The sequence below is a fragment of the Felis catus genome, chromosome A3 (assembly GCF_018350175.1).
Source record: "Felis catus isolate Fca126 chromosome A3, F.catus_Fca126_mat1.0, whole genome shotgun sequence".
NCBI classification, from domain to species: Eukaryota; Metazoa; Chordata; class Mammalia; order Carnivora; family Felidae; genus Felis; species Felis catus.
Window position 1 is genome coordinate 27,036,690 of NC_058370.1, and position 22,101 is coordinate 27,058,790.

Sequence of the window (22,101 nt, forward strand, 5' to 3'; positions counted from 1 at the left end):
CTGAGGTGGAGGAAGATCAGACTCTTTTATGGCAACAAGTCCTTCTACTCCAGAATGTTGCCTCTCACCTTCCACACTAATTATTGGGTCGTCTGAATACCCGTCAGAGAGAACTCAGGTAGTTACTAATCCATCCGTGTGTGAGCTACTTTCATCCTCTTCATGATGTAGCACCAGTAGGAGCCCTTGAGGATGACCCCCCCCCCCCCTTCATTTTACAGATGGGAAAAGTCCCAGACTTTCCCAGTATCCCAGACAGGGGAAGAGACTCAACCCAAGCGAGCCATTGATAGAGCTGGAACACAAAACCCACACCTACTGACTCTTGGCCTGGTGTCTCTTCACAGCACACAGCGTTGATCAGCACCAGACAAGGTAGTGGGGATAGCTTTGGGTGGAAATAAGAGGGGGGTGGCTGCTTTGGACCGTGGAGTACTTTGAGGCATAGATCCCAGAAGAAGGAGTTTTAGGGAAAGGGTTGGCCCCAGAGACCAAGCCCCTATTCTTTGTAGGTTGCTAACCCCGGTCCCTCCTGCCTGTTGCCTCAACACAATTCAGATGATGTCTTTTCCAGAACCTTCCCATAAACTTCCATCATCCTTCCAGAGCCTGGAAGAACTTGGTTATCTAGGGGGTTCTGGTCACCCTGCCCAATCACCTGGTGTCTCGGGGCTTCCTTCTAGTTTCACCAGGCAGTGAGGATGGGGATAAAGAGAGAGGGAGCTGGCCTTTTCTTCCCTACCTTCTTCACTGTCCACCAGTCAGCCATACTCATCAGCACCTTCTCTGGGACCAGGCTGGGCTAGGCCTGAAAGAGCTCATGGTAAAAATGAACAGCTCAAAGCAAAATAAGTCAGCCAGAGAGAGACAAATACCGTATGATTTCACTCATATGTGGAATTTAAGAAACAAACAATCAGAGGGGAAAAAGAGGCAAACCAAGAATCAGACTCTTAACTATAGAGAACACACTGATGGCTGGGGGGGGGGGGATGGGGAACTGGGTGATGGGGGTTAAGGAGTGCACTTGTTGTAATGAGCGCTGGGTATTGTATAGCTGAAACTGATATTGCACTGTAAACTAACTGGAATTTAAATTAAAAACTGAACAGCACAACAAACTGGTAAGAGAGCTGAAGGAGACTTAGAGTCAGAAAGCAGGAGGCCTCCTTGAAGAAGGAACCTGTAGGTGAAGACTTAAGAGATAGGTAGGAGAGACCTTGGCAGAGAGACCAGCATAGGCACAGGTCCTGAGGCTGAAGAGAACATGGTGTGTGAAGAATGAAGCAGCCTAGCCCTGGACAAAGCTGAGGAAATCCTGCAGGGTCTTGCAGACCACAGAGAAGGCTCTAACACTCAAGCTGAGCCCTGGTCTAATAATAAGACCAGTAGTAATAGCCAACATGTACTCAAAGTTTGCTCTGCACCATGCAGAATTCTAAGAGCCATATGTGTATTACTGTTAAATCTTCACAGTGTTCTTGTGAAATAAGCACATCTTTAATCTCCATTTTATAGACAATGTCCAAAGCTAACACCTCTCAAGTCTAATTGCAAGACTTAGTGGGTAAGGTGCTGGCAGCCCAACTTGGTAGAGAAATAGAAGAAATAGAAATAGAGCCTTGGCCTCACCCAGATAGCACTGCCACTTTACCAATGAGGAAATTCTACTCAGAGAGGAGCACAACCTGGTCCAGGACCCAGCACAAGGCCAGCAAAGCTTCCTCTGCCAGCCCCTGGTGATTTCTTGGGCAGCCCTCGGGACAGAGCTAGAGGAGAGAGGACCATATCTGATGCCAGCCATTGGGGGGAGATAGAGGAAAAGAGAGCTTTCCAAAAGTGAAGTGCTCCATGAGTATATAAGCAGAGATGCCCTAGAGATGACTGCGAACTCCCACGAGGATGGGCCATCGGGAGTGAAACACACCTACCACATGACCTTGATGTTCCACCTTTCTGAACCTGTCTGGGAAATCAGGATGTTAGGGATGAGCTTCAGCATCACATGAGAGGTTGGGTAGGTATGTTATGAGGTCACTTTTGAGTCTCCGACTCTTTTTCAAGGGTGAACCTTATCTCCCAGGACACTGGAAGAAGAATGAAAAGCTATAGCCATCCACTCATGAGACAGTAGGGGGTTAGCAGGGGTGGGATGAGAGACAGCAAAGTGAGGGAGGTCTTGGATTTCCAGGGAACGAATGCATATGAACATGCAGCAGCCTCCCAGGAGCCATTCAGTGCTTGGGCTCTAGAGCCATACTGCCGCACGCAAGCCCTAACTCTGCCATATGAGCCGTATGTCCTTGGCAGGGTCCCTTGACCTCTGAGCCCATTTCCTCATCTGTAACATGGAAAGTAACAATAGCACTTCATGGGGTTATTGCTAGGATTAAGTGAATTCATATACATGATGAAGCTCTTAGCACCATGCCTGGTACACAGTAAGTTCTCAGTTAAATATCAGTCATCCCAGGGAAGGAGGTTGTAAGCCTCTAAATGAGCATCTGTGCCCCCAGTAAACATCTCTGCCTCTAAGACTAGCATCCTGGTTCTGAGCTGAGGAGGTGGAGAGCCCACGCTTGCACTGCTAGGCCCGATAGCTTTCTCAATTCCCCAGCGGAGGTGTTATCTCCTCCCGGCACAACCACTTCCTTTTCTGAGAAATGAGCACATCTGTCAGGCTTAGCTTCTGAGAACTAATGGTGAGGGAGGAGGCGGGGGAGGAGAGGCTGGCAGCTGACAGGGGCAGAACTGGAGAAAGATTAACGTGAAGTTTGCTGCAAGGATGCCTCCAGATATTCCCTGAAGCCCAGATGGCTTGAGCCCCCTCCCCCCCCCCCCCCCCCCGATGACACACTGTTGTGCCAGTAACACCGAGGTCACCTTGCTTTTTAGTAAGTGCTAAGTGCTTTCATCCCCTTATCTCACCACCACTGTCTTGGGAGGTCAAAACAGGAGAAACTGAGGCTCTGAAGTACAGAGGTTTGCTATGGTGCCTACAACTGGGCTGGCTAGACTGGGGTCACCCTAGCATAATCTGGTCACTCGTCTCTGCCTCTGCCCTGAGCTGCCTCTCTGAATTGCCCACTCCCAGTAGAGGAGAAAGGCCGTGTTTCTTTCACATTGCTGACCCCAACGGCTCCCCCGGGAAAGCCAAGGGAAGTGGATTCCAACCACAAACCTCACTTCTTCCGAGTCTCCGCCTGCAACTCCCTGCCAAGAGAGTGATAAGGCGTCTCCTTTTGCCCCATCCCCCCTTCCTGCCATCTCCCTGGGATCTCCTAACAAGGCCTCATTTATCTATTCAGCAGGCATGTATCAGCCTCTCCTTCAGGGAAACTGAGGCTAGCAGCAGAAAGTGACTCTGCAAGGGATCCCTGGCCTGCCCATGCTGGGCCGTGATGAGGCCAAGGGAAGGTACAGTGCTGATGTCTCTGGCACTTTCTCTGGGCTGCTAGGAGCCCCTTCCTCTTCTCCACCTACCTCTTTCCCAAAATAACCAAGCAGGAAGGAAGTGGTGGGCCTGGGCCTTCCAGAGTCACCCTAGAGGAAGGAAGGGCCCGTCTGGCACAAGCACTTGTTCCCCACTGAAGCCAGGACGGAAGGGTTTCACTTTCCCTCCTGGTCTTCGTCACATCCTTTTCCTGTGGCACCCAGTTCCCCTCAGCTGGCTGGGGGCCAGAGCTCATTCATTCAGCTGGTGGCCTCGGGCAACCTTCCCCCTCCGAGAGGGACTCAGGACTATAGCCCTGGCCCAGAAATGGGGTTGCTGCTGCACATGCTGGAACTTGCAACCAACTTCCCCACATACCCACTTTGGGCAGGTCTCTCGGTGTCTCTGAGCCTCGGTTTACCTGGCTGTAGATTGAGGTCCTCCTTCAGTAATACAAGTGCATGCACCTGGACCATGATGGGGCTTGAAAAGTATTGTCCTTTTGAAAGTAAGCATAGTCTTGTATGGAGGTTGGGAGCAAAGATACTGGAGCCAGACTGCTAGTGCAGGCAACCCAGCCACTGTGTGACCTTGGGCAAGTCACAGATCATCTGAGGGCCACAGGGCCATCAGCTGTATGATGAATTAACAACAGTACCCACTGCCTGACAGTGTGGGGACAATTCAGTGAACTGATCCACAAAAAGGACCAGGAGGAGTGCCTTCTTGCAGGGTAAGTGCTCAGGAATCATCTCCCACCACTGCCACTGTGTAGGTCAGGTTCTCTGTGGGCAGGGGCAGCAGGGACTGAAGAAGGCAGAATCAGATATCAGAATGAGCAAGAGGCCAGAACTCTGACAAGTCCCAGGTGAACTCTGAAGCCTCCATTTTCACATCCGTACATGTGGCTATTGATAAATAGTACGAGGATTAAACGAAAGTAATCATTTGTTCATCTAATGATGTGTACATCATGTGTATATATATATGTGTGTATATATATAATCTATGTGTATATATATAATAGATTCATTTAGAATGGCACCTGCTGTGTTCCAGGTACAGCATCAGGTTCTAGAGGTACAAGGGATAAAACCACACACAATCTAGTGGAAGAGACAGGACAAAACATAGTCACTCAACTGTATGTGATTGTGCGTGTAATCAGGGAGTATGCCCCAGTCTGGGTGAAGTGCTTTAGCTCAGTGCCTGGTACAGCTAACATTCAAATGTGTAATAAAGGTCAGCTGCCATATTAGCAGTTGGTATTATTTTATTGTTATTTAACAAGTGAGGACTGGGCTGCTCAAAGTCACACCGCTGTGAAGAAGGATGGAAACGTGGGAGGTGAGAGAGAAGGGTGGGCATCAGAGGATTGATCAGTCTCAGGTGGGTGCTGCACTTCAGCCCCTGGCAGGGTGGATGGGCCGTTGCCTGAGGGGCATTGTGCCAGCCTTTTTCCTCACTTTACCAGGGTTGCAGATGGCTGCAGGGTAACCTGCATTGTTCAGTTGGCCTCTGGGCAGAGATCTAGCTTTAGTCCGTCTGTGCCTGTCTGGATGGGCCTGGCTTCAGACATATGTCAGACTTGAGCCCGCTGACTGAGGGGGGAACTGACACACAAATGGGGCTCAGCCTAGGGACACCTTGCCTCTCATTCTTGCCTCAGGGCCTTTGCACTTGTTGCTTCTGCTGAAACAGGCTCTTTTTTTACCCCAGGTTTTCTATCCTCCCTTGGCTACTTCCACCTTGCCATTCAGCTCTCAGCTCAAACCTCACTTCCCCAGGGAGACCTTCTCTGACCACTCCACCTATATCAGTCCCCCAGCTATTCTCTGTCACCACCCCGTGACTTACTATCTTCAAAACCCCATCATCTCTGAAATTGTCTTGCTTCTTACCCTGTCTGCTTTCCACCAGGACAGTGTTTCTCAACCTTTTTTCCTATTGCCATCCGCCTCAGGCATCTTTTTCGACATTCTTGTCCTTGTTGCCTTCCCCTGACATTTGAATACCACAGCTGTACTCCGTATCTCTTTATGTGCTGTGGCCCCGTGGAAAGCCACAAACCACTGTAATATCCAAGAATTTTTTGCTTTGCTCCACTGGGAGTGATAGCCCTCCCGTTGAGAACACACAGACTAGAACAGAAGCTCCATAAAAGCAGAGATCTTCTTTGTCATGTTCACTGCTGTGTCTCCAGTACTGGGCTTGGAGCATGGTTAGCACACAAGAAATAGTTACGGTGTGGGGCGCCTGGCTGGCTCAGTGGGTAGAGAGATCATGCACTCTTGATCTCAGGATCGGGAGTTCAAGACCCACATTGAGTGTAGAGCTTACTTTAAAAAAAAAAAAGAAAGGGGCGCCTGGGTGGCTCAGTCGGTTAAGCGTCTGACTTCGGCTCAGGTCATGATCTCGCGGTCCGTGAGTTTGAGCCCCGCGTCGGGCTCTGTGCTGACAGCTCGGGGCCTGGAGCCTGCTTCGGATTCTGTGTCTCCCTCTCTCTCTGACCCTCCCCCACTCATGCTCTGTCTCTCTCTGTCTCAAAAGTAAATAAACGTTAAAAAAAAAAAAAAAAAAGAAATATTTATGGTGTAAATGAAAGCCCAAAAACCCTGGAAGCACAAAGGAGACCTTTGTCATGGAGTCTCGTAAGCTGAGTAGCGGTTGGCTAACTGAGGAAGATGATACGGGGAGGGTGACCAGTTAAGAGGACACACAGGGGTGAAAAGCACCCTGGAGTATGTTGGGTGGAGCCCTTCCATGTATGTGGCCCGGACTGTTGGAGGCAGGATCTTGAAAGTGGTCCCAGCTTTGGCTTCTCCTGGGGACCCTGGTTCTTGGCTCACTTCTCTAAAGGGCCCCCTGATGCCAAGTCGGGAGACACCAGTTCCTAGTCCAGGCTCTACCACAAACTAGCCGTGTGAAACTATAGAATGGGTAGGTGCATTGGTCTTACTAACTTGTGGGGGATCTGGCTGGCGGGGGAGTCCATGATCCTCCCATGGAAGTCATTAGCCATTGCCTATCCCCGGTGGCCCTGAAAACTCCTTTACGAATCCCATGGCAGCGGTCACAGCTACAAAGAGAAAACTTCCCCCACGTTGCTGTCACCTCAGCTGAGAATGCAGACAGCCTCATGCCCGGGTCTCTTGAAAGCCTCTGTGACATCAGAGACTTCCCTGCCACTCACCCTTGCATCTCACCCTCCTGCCCACCATGCCAGCTCTGGCTGAAACTAGTGGGAGCCATTGAGGAGCACCGGGGCTTATCTCTGCTTTTCCAGAACCAGGCTGCTCTGCAATGCTGCTTGTTTATCCAGGGCAACCGCCCACTGAGAAAATGGCTGTGTTTGTTTCCAAGTGTGTCGTGTGAACCTTGAGCTAAATATACCCACACCACTGTCTCCCCAGCACCCGCCCTGCAATGGCACACCCCATTTTGCTCATGCTCTGTCTGCAAAAGCAGTCCCCAGAATCCGTGGCCCCTGGAAATCCTACTCCCCCTCCCCAGGAGAAGGAGCTCCTAATGAAGGTTGTCCTGGCCAGGAATGCATGAGTCGGGGGGTTGGGCAGGTCAGAGTCTTGTTCTCTATGGCACCAAAACGAGAATGTTCCCTCCACCCTGGAATGACTGTTCCTGGACAGTGAGTGCTTTGTGCCCTTGCAGGGACAGGGCCTGTTTACTCCAACCCAGCCCCAGAGAGGAAAGTTTCCCGTGGCTGCCAGCCCTCTACTTTAGGAAAGTTCCCATCGAGAGAGCCAGGCCTCTCCCACTTTGGCTGCAACCCCAGTGTCCCTGGTTTCTTAAGAGACATTGGGCCCCTTGGGAGAGCCAGTTCCTTCTGGCCTTGGCCTCACTTCTCCCATGCCCCCGATAGCCCAGTAGTCTTCCCCCATCACAGATCCATCTTTTTTTGTGACTCCACTTGGGCCTACTTCACTCAGGACACTTAGGACCAGAAAAATTACAACTCCTGTAAGAATTTCTTTGTCCGCCAACACCCATGAGGCTAGCCGGGATGAGGGGGGAGAGACGGAAGCATATCCACACGACGATGCCTGGGCAGCGACAAGGCCAGAGAATTAGGAGGCTGGCTGCTGCCACACCACTGCCCTTCTCTCTCCAGACCCAGGGCTCCTCCTCAACTCCACCCCCTCTTTCTAGAATCCCATTTTAGCGCTACTGACAGGACACATCATCCCAGCCCCCCACATAGGGAAGTGTCCTGCTATAGCCATGCTTCCTTTGGAGCTGAGTGTCCCTGCGTCCTGATCCTGGCTCTGCCACCTGTTAGCCGGCTGACCCCAGGCAAGGTCTTCCCTCTCCAGTGTGAAATGGGGCTCAAATCTAGCTGATGAAGGTGAAATGGGTAACTACGTGGCACTTAGTAGACTTGTAGTACCTTCATTCTACTCATGTGTTTATTGAGCACCAACACGTGCCAGACACTGTTCCAGGCACTGGGTATATAGACAAGACAGGGGCTGTGCCCTCGTCAAGCCACACCTAGTGCAAGAGACGAAACAAAGTGTTGAATCTGTTCATTATGCACCGTTATGAGAAGTGCTGGGGAGAAAAATAAGACAGGGTAAGAGGACAGGTAGAGAGGAGGATGGGTACCATTTTAGACGAGGTGGCCAAGGCAGGCCTCTCTGAGGAGATGACATTTGAGCAGAGTCGGCAGTGAAATGGGGGAGTGTGGTGGGTGGTGATCTGGGGTCAAGTGCTCCAGGCAGTGAGAACAGCAAGCTCCCAAGCAGATGTTGGAGGAAAAGCAAGGAGACCCGTGTGGCGAGTGTGCAGCAGGGAGGTAGGAGCAGGTTCCGCGAGGCCTCGCTGGCCGTGGTGAGGAGTGAGGGCTTTATTCCAGGTGTGATAGGAAGCCTTGTCAAGGCTGAGAGCTTGGGATGAGCTGGGAAGGAGTGACATGGCCTGAACGGAGGGACTTTTTCTAGTGGTTTTCCCCCCATACATCGTAAACTGTCTGGTAGGGGCTGCAGCTTCGGTGTCTCTGCTGTTTCCCTGATGGCTTAATAAACACTCAGGAGTCTTTGAGTCATCTTGGCAGTTTGGTGCACAGGGCACTCTGCTAGGTACCAGGATGTGAGCAAAAATGACACTGGCTTTCTAAGTGCAAGGGAAAGCTGTTGGAGGACTTTAAACCCAGGCGTGTCGTGATCTGATCTATGTTTTTAAAAATCCTCTGTGTGGAGCATGGACTGAGGGGGCTTGTCAAGACCAGAAGGAAGGCCAGGCACACATCACAGTGAGCAAACTGGCCTGGTGGAACTTGGAACCAGCTGGTCTGAGGGAGCAGCCACCACTCGGCCAGTTGGGACCAGGTGGGAATGAGGGCTCACCTTTTTGGTGGAGAGGAGGAACATGGGCCCTGGGACCAGCAGGTGATCCATTCACACTCTAGACACACACCTCCCTAGGCCCAGAGGCTCCTGGTCTGTAAATGGGAAGAGAGGGTCTGTACTGCAGCATTGTTGGGAGGATTAGAGGACAAATAGGGAGCAAAGCCGACTCACTAAAGGGTACTGCAAACCCCCTCTCCCTGCCCCACAGGCTGGCTCCGCCCTGGGCTGGGTAATTTAACCCACAGCCCTACCTTCCCCATATCATGTGCTTCCCTCCTGACTGGCCTCAGGGCTGAAGGCTGTTGCTCACCTCCTCCTGGGCCCAGAGTCACGCCCCCTGGGGGCAGGCCGAAAGACATGGACAGGGCCTCCTAGATCCTGTCCCAGTCCTGCGTCATCATTGCTGCCCCTCTACTCTGCCCCGCTCTGTCTACCCATCACTCATCCTGGCCAGAGGCTCCCTCCAGAGGGAGAAGGAGCCTTTGGCTCATAATCCCCAGACTTGACCTGCCCCTGAATCACTGGGAATTTAGCCCCATCTCCTCTCCCTCCCTGTCCCCTCCCTGTGTCACAGCAGTGGGAAGGCTACTCACAGACTCAACTCCATGCTCCTCCTCTGCTTCCAGACCACACATGGGCCAGCTCTCGATCACCACTTTACCCTCTTCTCCCCTGTCCCCTTCTGTCCTGCCCTCTGCTCCAGCCACCTAGCCTCCTGTCACCTCCCTGCCCCTGCCTATCTCTTTCCCGCAGGTTCTCCAGTACCACTTCTAGCCAGCTCACCTTGGACAAAGCTCCTTCCCAGCTTTGCACCTGTTATCTCAAGAATAATGTGTGTTGGTCATCCCCAGCTGGGCATCAGGAAGAAGGGCTGCCTTTAACCCTGTATCTGGCCCAGAGGAGGCACGGATGGCTATAGTTTTTCAAATCACCATTGCAGCAGATGTACCCCCCATGTTACTGTCAAAGGACTCAAATAGCACCTTCTCTTCTTCTCCCTGCAGGACACTTTTGTGGAACTCTACGGGAACAATGCAGCGGCCGAGAGCCGGAAGGGCCAGGAGCGCTTCAACCGCTGGTTCCTGACAGGCATGACTGTGGCTGGCGTGGTTCTGCTGGGCTCACTCTTCAGTCGGAAATGACCAGACACTGACCACCCACTTACCCTCCCTGCCCTACCCTGCCCCCACCACATCCCTTTATCCAGCAACCATTGCCACCAGGAGAACCACTACATGCAGCCTGTGGCCACCTACCCATCACAGGGTTGGGCCTAGACCTGGTCCCCTGCAATTAGTTTTCTAGAAATCTACCATGCTTCTGTGAAAGCCGCCTTCCCCACACCTCTGTTCTCCTGGCCTCAGAACCCACAGAGTTTCCCCAAAATCTGCCCCATGGAAGCTGGCAGGTGTGGGGGTGTATGTGGTTGGGGGCTGGAGGGCCCTGCCTGTTTGGTGGAACCCCCCAACCCCTTAGCCTCCCTGAGAATGCTTTCTTGCCAGGGAGCTGGAAAGTTTTCTGACCCTTTTCCCCAGGAGAGACTAGATTGCCTTCGTTTTGATGTTTGTGGCCTCAGAATTGATCATTCCCTATCCCTTCCAGGATCTAGGTCCCCTTCCTATCATCCCCACCTTCCCAAGAGCCACTTAGGGGCCACTTTTGACTAATTAGGGATTCAAGCTGCTTGGGATAAAGAAACAAGGACCAGGACCCCCTCTCCACCTCTGGCCTGGCCAAAGTTCCTGACCCCAATCCCAGTGTCCTCCAGAGGCCTCTGGCTAGAGGCCAGCCCCACCCAGGGTGGGGGGCTGTAGCTGCAGGAAGCACCCCATGCCAAAGCTAGGGTGGCCCTTGCAGTTTAGCACCACCCTAGTTCCTTTCCCCTTCCTTTCCCTTGGCTCCCATGACCATTACTAAGGGACCAACTGGGCCCGAGGCAGGTGCCCCAGAGCTGTTTATGGCCTCAGCTGCCTCACTTCCCGCGAGATCAGCCTGTGGCATCTTTGCCTTGGGCTGCTGCCCACAGAGTTCAGGGGTTCGGGGGCCTCGGCCCAGACGTGAAGGGGAGCTACAGGGAGCAGCTGTGGGAGCCCTAGAGTCTTCCCTACCTCAGGCAGGAAGGGCAGGAAGGAGACCCTGATGCACGAGGTGTAGGTGGGGGTGGCTGGAAGGGCCAGTCCTACCTGGTCAAACAGGTGTGTGCCCCACCCCCATTCAGCCTGGGTCACCAGGCTGCCAAGGTCAGAGTGGCCTGGCCAGGAGTCCTTCAGGCCTCCCTCTACTCCACCCATGGCCTGTCTCATCCCTGGGGGTCCCGGCCTACCCCTAGCCATCCCGGGCTCTCTGCTGTACATATTCGAGACTAGTTTTTATTCCTTGTGAAGATGATATACTATTTTTGTTAAGCGTGTCTGTATTTATGTGTGAGGAGCTGCTGGCTTGCTGTGCGTGTGCACGTGGAGAGCTGGTGCCCGGAGACTGAACGGCCTGATGCTCCCTCCCCTGCCCTGGTCTGGGGAAGCCAGCTGGGGGTCCTGGCTCCTTAGGGGCAACTGTCCCCCCCACCCCCAACTCAGCCCCCACCCCACACTTGTTCCAGCTCTTTGAAATAGTCTGTGTGAAGGTGAAAGTGCAGTTCAGTAATAAACTGTGTTGACTCAGTGAGCAAAGGACCTGGGCTCTTGTGTGCCCCGGGCTGGGGAAGGAGGGGATGTGCGGCTGGCTGCTGGGCAGGGGTGCTGCAGGGGAGCTCCCTCTGGGCCTGAATCTCTCCACCTGCCATTGATGGGGTTTTTATTGAGTGCCTGCTGTGTGCCGAGCCACTGGGGCTGTGCGTGAACAGGATGGACACAGTCCCTGCCCCCAGGAACTGACATTCTAGGGGAAGAAACAGCCACTTGGCAAGTATTTACTGAGGCCTGCCTGGCACAGGCACAGTCCTAGAGCCCTGGGGATTCTGCAGTGAACAAGGCCCTTCCTTTATGGAACTCCCATTCTTGGGAAAACAGACAAATACAAGGATGGGTCTGGCTGCTGGAGGGCAAAGGTGGAATCTGGGTGACCATGAGGAAGAATGGCAAGACTAATGAAGGACCTAGTGGGGAAGGAGGTAGGAAGGAGTCAGACTTGAGGTAACATTTTAATGGTAGATCCCACAGGATTTACTGATGGATTAGAAATCGGTCAAGAAAGAGGAATCAAGGGTGATTGGGGAGTTTTTGGAATGGTGACACCATTATAATTACAAAAGTGAAGCACATTTCTGAGGCCAGTGCAACTTAAGAGGCTCATAGTGAGTGCCCCAACAGTATTTAATGTGGAGCCTGAGCTTGTCTGGGAGTCAGGAGTCAGGGAAGACTCCCTAGAAGACGAGGTAATGAGATCTAGGGCTGGAAGAATGTAGGAGTTAACTAAAAGAATGGGGGAAGCAAGAAGAGTGGTTCTGGTGAAGAAGAAGCAAGTGCACAGGGTGAATAAGTTTTCTTCAGGCTGAAGGAAAATGGGTGTGTCGAGTTGAGAAGGCCCCCTGGGTCAAGGTGATGCCAGAGCGGTGGGATGAGGGGGCTGCACTTGATCCTGAGGGCAGTGAGAGCCAGAGGGAAGTTGTCAGGAAATGATATGCCCCCGCAGGGCCCCAAAACACCCTCTGGCAGCTGTGTGGAGAAGGTTCTGGAGGGGAGCAGAGTAGAAACCTGGAGACCAGTGAAGGAGCCATGGTTTGATTAAGGTTCTGGTTCTCAGGGTGGGCAAGTCAGGTGTGTTTCCTGGGTCACCCTTCCTGGGCTTGTGACTTTGGGCAAGCTACCTACCTTCTCTGTGCTCCAACTTGCACCTCCGTAAATGGGATTGATGGCAGTACCCATCTCACACGACTGTGGTCCAGATTGAATGAAATAACCCAAAAGAGCTTGGGGGAGGCTGGTTGAGGGAGTGGGGAGGGTGCGGCAGCGATGACCCCACCATGGGGCGGGCTTCCTATACAGTTCCACCTGTAGCAGCCGAGGTCCCGAAAGGGGCTGGGAAAACGAGGACTCTATGGGCGGGCGCTCCGGCCGGGGACGGAGCTGGAGGCGGGAACCTGCCTCGGACGCTCCGCCCCTCACGCCTTCAGGAGCAGGCTTGGCTGCCCCCTGGTGGTCGAGGCTGGTGAGACCTGAAGCCACGCCCACTGCCTCTGCCCTTCCGTAGCGCCCATGACCTCTGTCTCCCACCTGGCCAGCTTTCCCCGGTGTCCTCCGTCCTCCATCCGGCTCACCAGAAGGACCTCTACACTTCCAATCGTTGGGTGTTAGATTCAGAGCTTGCCACTGCTGTCCCTGTGCTCAGGGTCATCATTCTCTTTAGTTCAACACCAAAGTCTCCAGCATTTCCCCCACCCCTATCCCCACAATGTGTCCCTTGCCCCTGCTCTTTTACCTTAGCCACTCAGGCCCCTCTTCAGATTTTTGATCCTTCTGGAAACATCTTTTCACATACAGACAAATACATGGATATAAATATACTTTTATCCTCCCTGCCTTTTTTTACACAAATGGTAACAGACCTACACTGCCTTGCATTTTCTCCCTAAGTAATGTCTTATACACGTTTACATACTCATACAGGAATCCCCGTGTACTCATCATACAGGTTCAACAGTTATCAATACTCATGACAGCTTCATGATTTATTCTAGCTGTGTAGTATTTTAACCAGACCTCTATCTAACTCAGTGATTTCCAACTTTATACATGCTATGGCATGTGCATAAAATACTGAAATTGCACACTGAGGAAAAGTTGGAAGGAGTTTCAGACTGTCCATGTGGGTCCGGGGAAGGGGACGGAATTCATTTCTATGTACTATATTTATAATGAGAAAAATGAAATATATTTCATAATGAACTTTGAAACAGCAATATACCTATTTTAAAATTTATTTCTTAAGAGACAAATATTTTATATGAGCTTTTATAATCAAAATGGTTCACACAATTTCCAATCAAGGCTTATTAATGATGATCTCTTCAAATTCTTGATAGTTGACATCAACAAGAGACTTCATAGCTGCAAATAGGTGCTAAAAGAAAAAATTTAACCATCCCAAAGCTTACAATTGAAATTATATTTAAACATTCCAACAGCTCTTCCCTTTATTTAATTGACAAATATATTCAAGTGGATTTCAAATCCAAATGATCTTTTTCATTTCAGGTATTTAAAAATATATATTTTTTAATGTTTTATTTATTTTTGAGATAGGGAGAGACAGAGCATGAACAGGGGAAGGTCAGAGAGAGAGGGAGACACAGAATCTGAAACAGACTCCAGGCTCTGAGCTGTCAGCACAGAACCCGATGCGGGGCTCGAACTCACGGAGTGTGAGATCATGACCTGAGCCGAAGCCGGCCGCTTAACCGACTGAGCCACCCAGATGCTCCTCATTCAGGTATTTTAAAGTAATGATGAGTTCCAGAACACAGGAAATGACATAAAGCTTTCCAGTCTTTTTTTTTTTTTTTTTTTTTTTTTTTTTTTGAGAAGATTGTGACTTATTAACACTAGGCAAGGCTGCACAGCACACAGGAAGAGAGGAAAGGAGGCAGGGAAAAAGGGAGAAAGGAAGGAAAGAAGGCAGGGACAGACTTTGTGGTAAAACCATTTAAATTTCATAAGAACTCATGGGCTGTTTCACGGAATTGTTCAAGCTAAGTGTTCATGTATGAGCCCTCAGGAATGGGGCAGTTTCAATAATTTAGGAGGGAATTAATACTTCATATGACCAGAATTCTAACATTAGAGCATGGATATTTATTAAAAATCAAATAAGACAGGGACACCTGGGTGACTTAGTTGGTTAAACGTCTGAGTCTTGATTTTAGCTCAGGTCACGATCTCATGGTCCAGTTCGTGGGATTGAGTCCTGTGTTGGGCTCAGTGTTGACAGTGCAGAGCCTGCTTGGGATTCTCTCTGTTCCTTTCTCTGCCCCTCCCCCACTTGCTCTTTCTGTCTCTCAAAGTAAACATTTGAAAAAATCAAATAAGACAAATCTATCGGGATAATATTTGCCAATCTTAAAATTTGAGGAAGTCATTCTTAAAACATCGATACTTAAAAGTATCAAGGTGTCTGGCTGGCTCTTGATCTTGATCTCGGGGTTGTGAGTTCAAGCCCCACATTGGGTGTAGAAATTACTTAAAGATAAAATATTAAAAAACAAAACACTGAGGTACCAAGAATATAAGCATAAGAAAGAAAAAGTTCTGAAAATAAAATAAAAGGGAATATAAACAATGCAGTGGCTAGCCAACAAGACAGTTTGTAAATTTGCTTCTGAGTGGGGAAATGACCAGTGCCTAGTCAGGAAGGCTCGGCTCAAATCGCACTGATGTACAAAACCGTGCCCCCCACCCCGCCCCTGCAAAGCAGAACAACTGTTCAGTGCCCCCCACCCCGCCCCCTGCAAAGCAGAACAAAACACCTGTTCGCTGTCCTAATTGCCTTGTAAAAATAATAGCAATAAATAAAAATAATGATAAAGCCCTTATTTACAAACCATTCATGTGGCAGGACGTCTCTCTGCAGCTGGTTGACCATCCCTTCTAGACACATCAGTCTCACCTGGGCTTCATGCCAAGCTCCTGGGGCACCTGGAAAACAAATTTCTCCGGTGGCTCCACAGACTTCGTGTGAAGGTCCTTGTGGAGGATGGGTGGTCACGTGCCCCGTGGCTGATCCCTGCAGTAGACATCCAGGAAGAAAGAGCCCAACCTTCGCCATGCTCAACGCATCCTGGTGGAGCGGTGAGGGCCAGAGGAGACACAGGCTGTGTAGCAGTTAGGAGCAGGGCTCTGAAACCATACTTCCTAGGATAGCCCGGTGCCCTTAACTTCCCTGTGCCTCAGTTTCTTCACCTGTAAAATGGAGATGATAATAATGGGTGGTTATGCAGATTTAGTGCAGGTTTTATGCTTGTGAAGTGCTTAAGAATGGCATCTGGCACCATAAATGTACGTGCTTTTAGGCTAAGCTGTCAGACCACCCCCTTCCATCATCCCCTACCACTGCTCTAAGGACCCCTGAGGGGACTAGTCTTGGGACTCCAACTGCCCAAGCTCTGTGTCTTCTTACGGATATCCACTAAACGCGAAGTCTAAAGTAAGGATTCAGGTGTAAGCAGTTTAAGTGGTGATCCTAGAACAGCAGGGACAGCGAGGCAGGGCAGGCCAACACAGGGTACAATGGCACGTAAATTGCCACTTGAGACAATGAGGCTCTTTTCCAGGGCATCCTTTGAAAAACTTGTAGAATGTTCTAGGGACAAGAACCTCAATGTATTCATTGAACGACTCCCATCCCTCATTGGCTGAGGGCTGCTCCCGTGTATTTTTCCCCAGCATTTGGCACTTCCTGCCTGCCCCAGGCTTGGGCCCGGCATCAACCTATGGTCAAAAGGACAAGGCAAGGCGCCCGTTCCTTGAATGAGAACTGTCCACCAAAGTTACACATGACTTCTGAGGACGGGCTTAAGGGCACATGGCCGGGGCAAAAATATGTCTGCCACAGCTCACGAAACTATGTAGCACACCAGCTGGGAAACTCTCCCGGAGGGAGGAACAATTTGGTAGTTCTCAACTCTTGCTAATCCAAACAGTACTGCAATCAACAGCCTGGTGTGTCCGTCATTTTGCACATACACAAGTACACCCACGGGATATTCATAGAAGTAGAATCACTGGGCCAAAGGATATATGCATGTGTTATTTTGACGGAGACAGCCAAAGCTGTCATCCCGTGGAACTGCGTGTCCCCTGCACCCTTGCCAACATCCGCATGAACACTCTTTGATCTTTTGTCAATCTGGCTGAGGAAAAAAAAAAAAACAGTACCCTATACTTTAAAATTTCATTTTCAAAACTCTAATTGAGGTTGGCGTCTTTTAATAATTCGAAAGCCATCTGTGTCCCTGATAAGTTAATGAATCCACACAATGACCGGCAGGGGCTGCAAATGGCACCCAAGGACGCTGCCATCGTGAGCCTCCCGGTCAGAGAACACACAGCACGCCCCTGAAATGTTCTTGTCGAAAGTCGGCTCTGCGTGTGACCAAAGCTTCTAAATGTAACCACCATGGATGGAAAATACAGGGGCACAAGAAGTGCTACACGGAACGCAATCGGTAAAATGCAGCCTGGCAGAAACTCCTCCGGACAAGCGACCCTGCTTCTATCTATACTCGCACTTTTAGGAAAATGAAGCAGATCTGCTTTTTTCCTTTTTCACCTAATTAAGCAAAAAACCCTGGACATTGCATATAAAACAAGCATAAGAAAACTGAAAAGTGAAGAGAAGGCAGACAGGCCAGGGACCTCAGGACCCCAGGAATGACCCAGTGGCAAGTCCTATGGGTTTTCTTTTTGCCTCAGAGATCCCAGACTTGGAGCCAAAGAAGCTGGAGCTGGCTTTTTTGGCCACCCAAAAAAAGCCAATGGGCACAGAAAAGACAACACAGCCCCAACAAAAGCCTACTTTGTCTAGTCAAGGGATTAGGATAGGAACAAGCCAGCAGGGTAGAACATTTCTAGACAGTAAGAGCTCCACTCCAGCCAAACACCATGGGAAAAACAGTGGCCTTATCCACATCAGCGAAGGCCAAGTGGGGATTTGGTGACTCCGTCCAACCTCATGAGTCAAGGTGCCCAGACACTCCCACCAGTGTGGGATGTCGTAAGGCCAAGGGAGCCAGGACTTTCATGTCTGCTGGCCAGTAACGAGCCCTCCTCGCCTGCCTCCTCCTTCCCACACGTCGATGCAGACACACTGGGAGCCCACGATTCCACCCCCACCTGGCAACAACGAAAGTGGGTAAAGGGATGTGAAGAGGGTAAAGTTTCTACCCTTCACTCAAATTGCAAAATGAGGGCGCCGGTAGACTGTGTTATGTGCACGTGATGTCATACCTACGGCAGCCACCATCACGGTTTGTGGGTTCGAGCCCTGCGTCTGGCAGGCTCCGCTCTCCCTCTCTCTCTCTGCTCTTCCCCTGCTCACGCTGTCTCCAAAGTAAGTAAATAAACTTAAAAAAAACAAAAAACAAAAAACCTCACTTCAAATGTATAGGCAGATGGAGGAAAAAAGGATAAAAAAGATCACGCAAGCAGCAAAAACTGATGGAAAAGAGAAACAGACAAATCCACAATTAACAATACACTTCTCTCAACAACTGACAGAACGACTAGACAGAAAATCACCAACAATATAGAAGAACTCTCTACAGCACCATCAACAATGGAATCCAGTTGACATTCAGAGAACGTGGCATTCAACAGCAGAATACTCACTCTTTCCAAGTGCCCGCTGAATATATCTCAGTATAGACCATATTCTGGACATAAAACAAAAAACAAACCCCAACAAATTTAAAAGAATGGGAATCACACGACGTGTCCTCTGACCTCAGGAGACTCAAACTGGAAATTAACAACAGGAAGATGAGACGAAATCTCCAAACACTCAGAGAGCTAAACAACGCATTTCTAAATCATGCACGAGTCAAAGAAGAAGACTCTAGGGAAATTTAAAAAATACATTGAGTTGAACGAGATGAGCGCATGACATATCAAAACTTTCAGGACACGGCAAGGGCAGTGCTGAGAGGGAAGTGTGTACCAGAAATGCACACATCAGAACAGAGAAAAAGTCGGGGCGCCTGGGTGGCTCAGTCGGTTGAGCGTCCGGCTTCGGCTCGGGTCGTGATCTCACGGTTCATGAGTTCGAGCCCCGCGTCGGGCTCTGTGCTGACAGCTCGGAGCCTGGAGCCTGCTTCACATTCTGTGTCTCCCTCTCTCTCTGTGCCACAATCCCCCCGCCCCTGCCCACTCATGCTCTCTCTGTCAAAACTAAATAAACATTAAAAAAAAATTTTTTTTAAAGAACAGAGAAAAAGTCTCAATTCAACAATCTAAGCTCCCACCTCAAGAAACTAGAAAAAGAGCAAAGTAAACTCAAAGCAAGAAGGAGGAAGGAAATGATAAAGAGTACAAATCAGTGAAATTTGAAGACATATAAAGAAATAAAGAACTCTGATAAAGGTAACTACATAGATATAAAAGAAGCATTATTATATTTTGGGGTTATAACTTTCTTTGTCTCCTACATGATTTAAAATGCAAAGGGATAGGGGTGCCTGGGTGCCTCAGTCAGGAAAGCGTCCAAGTCTTGATTTCAGCTCAGGTCATGATCTCATGGTTCTCAAGTTGAAACCCCACGTCAGGCTTTGTGCTGGCAGTTCGGAGCCTGCTTGATATTGTCTCTCTCTGCCCCTCCCCTCCCCTCTCTCTCTCTCTCTAAATAAATAAATAAACTTTTAAAAAATTATTTTAAAAAGTGTGTATTTGGGGCGCCTGGGTGGCTCGGTTGGTTAAGCGTCCGACTTCGGTTCAGGTCATAATCTCGCGGTCCGTGAGTTCGAGCCCCGCGTCGGGCTCTGTGCTGACTGCTCGGAGCCCGGAGCCTGTTTCCGATTCTGTGTCTCCCTCTCTTTCTGACCCTCCCCCGTTCATGCTCTGTCTCTGTCTCAAAAATAAATAAACGTTAAAAAAAAAAATTTTTTTTAAATTAAAAAAAAAAAGTGTGTCTTTTAAAAACAAGAAACACAAATGGATAAAAAAAAAAGGGGGGGCATCTGGCTGGCTCAGTAGGAGGAGCAGATAACTCTTGATCTCAGGGCTGTGAGTTCAAACCCCATGCTGGGTATAGAGATTACTTAAATAAATAAATATTTTAAAAATAACATACAAATGCCTAAAAACTTAGAACTCTATGTTAATGGGCACACAATGTATAAAGATACAATTTGTGACAAAATAATAGAAAAATATTAGAATGATAGAATAATTAGAATAACGGAAAGGGGGAGCATGGAGCGGTTTTTATGTTACTCAAATTAAATGGGTATCAATGCGAGATTGTTCTGAATTTCCTATGTTAATTGAAATCCCCATGGTGACGGTGAAGAGAATATTTTAAAAATATACACAAAAGGAAATGAGAAGAAATCGACAATGTAAGCATCACTAGAAACCAACCAGCCCTACCAGACATCTATAGGACACCCCACCCAACAACAGCAGAATACATATTCTTCCATACACATGAAAACGTGCTTCAGGGTAGGCTGTGTATTCAAGCACAAAACAAGTATCAATAAACTTATCTTATTTTTTTAATGTTTATTTTATTTATTTATTTGAATGTTTATTTTATTTTTGAGACAGAGAGACAGAGTGCAAGTGGGGGAGGGGCAGAAGAGAGGGAGACACAGAATCTGAAGCGGGCTCCAGGCTCCAAGCCGTCAGCACAGAGCCCGACGCGGGGCTCGAACTCACAAACCGTGAGATCGTGACCTGAGCCGAAGTCAGACGCTCAACCGACTGAGCCACCCAGGCGCCCCAATGTTTATTTTTGAGAGAGAGAGCATGAGCGGGGGAGGGACAGAGAGAGAGAGACAGAGGGAGACACAGAATCCAAAACAGGCCTCAGGCTCTGACCTGTCAGCACAGAGCCTGATGTGGGGCCCAAACTCGGGAATGGCAAGATCATGATCTGAGCTGAAGTCGGATGCTCAACTGAGGTGCCCCACTATTTTTTAATTTGAGAGAGAGAGTGAATCTTAAGCAGAATCCACACTCACTGCAAAGCCCAGAGCAGGGCTCAATCCCATGCCCTTGGGATCTTGACCTGGGCCAAAATCAAGAGTCGGATGCTCAACTGACTGAGCCATCCAGGTGCCTTTTTTTTTTTTTTTTTAAGTAGGCTCCACACCCAATATGGGTCTTGAACTCACAAACCATGAGATGATGTCCCAAGCCGAGCCAAAGTCAAGAGTATGACATTTAACTGACTGAGCCCCCCAGGCACCCCCCAGGTGTTTTTTTTTTTTTTTTAACATATTAAGGAAATCAGCCCTCTGTCTCTCATACAGATAAATACTTGTTAGTTCCTTATCTGTCTTTGCAGTCTCTCTCTTTCTTTGTTTTTACTGATAATTTTACTATTACAGGACATTTTGACCTCACGGTTGTGTTTATCCCAAGACTATTTTGACTGTGAGTTTTGACTCCAAATATTTTTATCAGAATTACACTAATTCTAATACATCAAGAAAGGGCTTTTTTTTTTTTTAAGAGAGAGCTTTCTTGAGCAAGCTGCCTGAAGTCAATTTTATTCCTCAGTCAGTTATTTTATGACCAAAGTCAAATTCTTTCCAATGTTTGCCATTTTAAATTTAATTTTACAAAATTATTTTTTGCATTGCAATCAACTTGACCTTGTGGAGTAAATGCTGCCAACAAGATGTGATTCTCCCCTCAGTCATTTTTACCCACATTTCATTCCTTTTTTTTTTTTTTTTTTAATTTTTTTTAACATTTGTTCATTTTTGAGAGACAAAGAGAGACAGAGCACAAGTGGGGCTGGGGCAGAGAGAGAGACACACACAGAATCCAAAGCAGGCTCCAAGCTCTGAGCTGTCAGAACAGAGCCCGATGCGGGGCTCGAACTCATGCACCATGAGATCATGACCTGAGCTGAAGTCAGATGCTTAACCAACTGAGCCACTCAGGCGCCCCATCCACATCTGATTTCAAGGGTTTTCTGCCATTATGCATTGTCTGCTAGTATCCATTATTTCTATTTGGTCCGATTTAAAAAAAAATTTTTTTTAATGTTTTATTTTATTATTTGAGAGACAGAGAAAGACAGAGCATGATCAGGGGAGGGGCAGAGAGAGAGAGAGAGGGAGACACAGAATCCGAAGCAGGCTCCAGGCTCTGAGCTGTCAGCACAGAGCCCGACGCAGGGCTTGAACCCACGAACCGTGAGATCATGACCTGATCCGAAGTTGGACGCTCAGCCCACTGAGCCACCCAGGCGCCCCTCACCAGAATTCTCAGGTCTAAATTTGACAATCTAAATGTCAAAATGTTACTGTTTGAAGTTTTGTCGACATCCAAGTTACTGTGGGTCAGTTTTAGCTTTTATCAACATGATTGTGTGTTGGTTACTTCTCCCCATCTGTGAGAGGGGGTGGTGTTTGCTCACAGTTTCCCTCCACCCCACGCTCGCCACGTGTACTCCGACGGAGGCTATTTCTCTGCCCGTTGATGTTGGGCTTGGCTGTGGGTGGCAGACTGTATTGTCCAAAGGTGGCCACAACCGTATTTCCCATCTCACGTGCATCTTGCATCTTACACTGTGGCCATCGGGTAGGGAAGTCTACGTCCGCTCCCTCTTGAACGCGGGTGGAGCTTTGTGAGTGCCTTG

At 49.2% G+C, this 22,101-nt stretch overlaps 1 protein-coding gene across 1 annotated transcript in view; it reads left to right on the forward strand.

The window, feature by feature from the left end:
- Positions 1 to 9,946, forward strand: part of BCL2L1 (BCL2 like 1) — a gene marked incomplete at its 3' end in the record, with an annotated part of 45,418 nt that extends 35,472 nt beyond the window's left edge. Inside the window, 1 exon segment of the mRNA NM_001009228.1 lies at positions 9,804 to 9,946. Coding sequence (NP_001009228.1) covers positions 9,804 to 9,941 — 138 coding nt within the window.
- Positions 9,947 to 22,101: the final 12,155 nt, after the last annotated feature.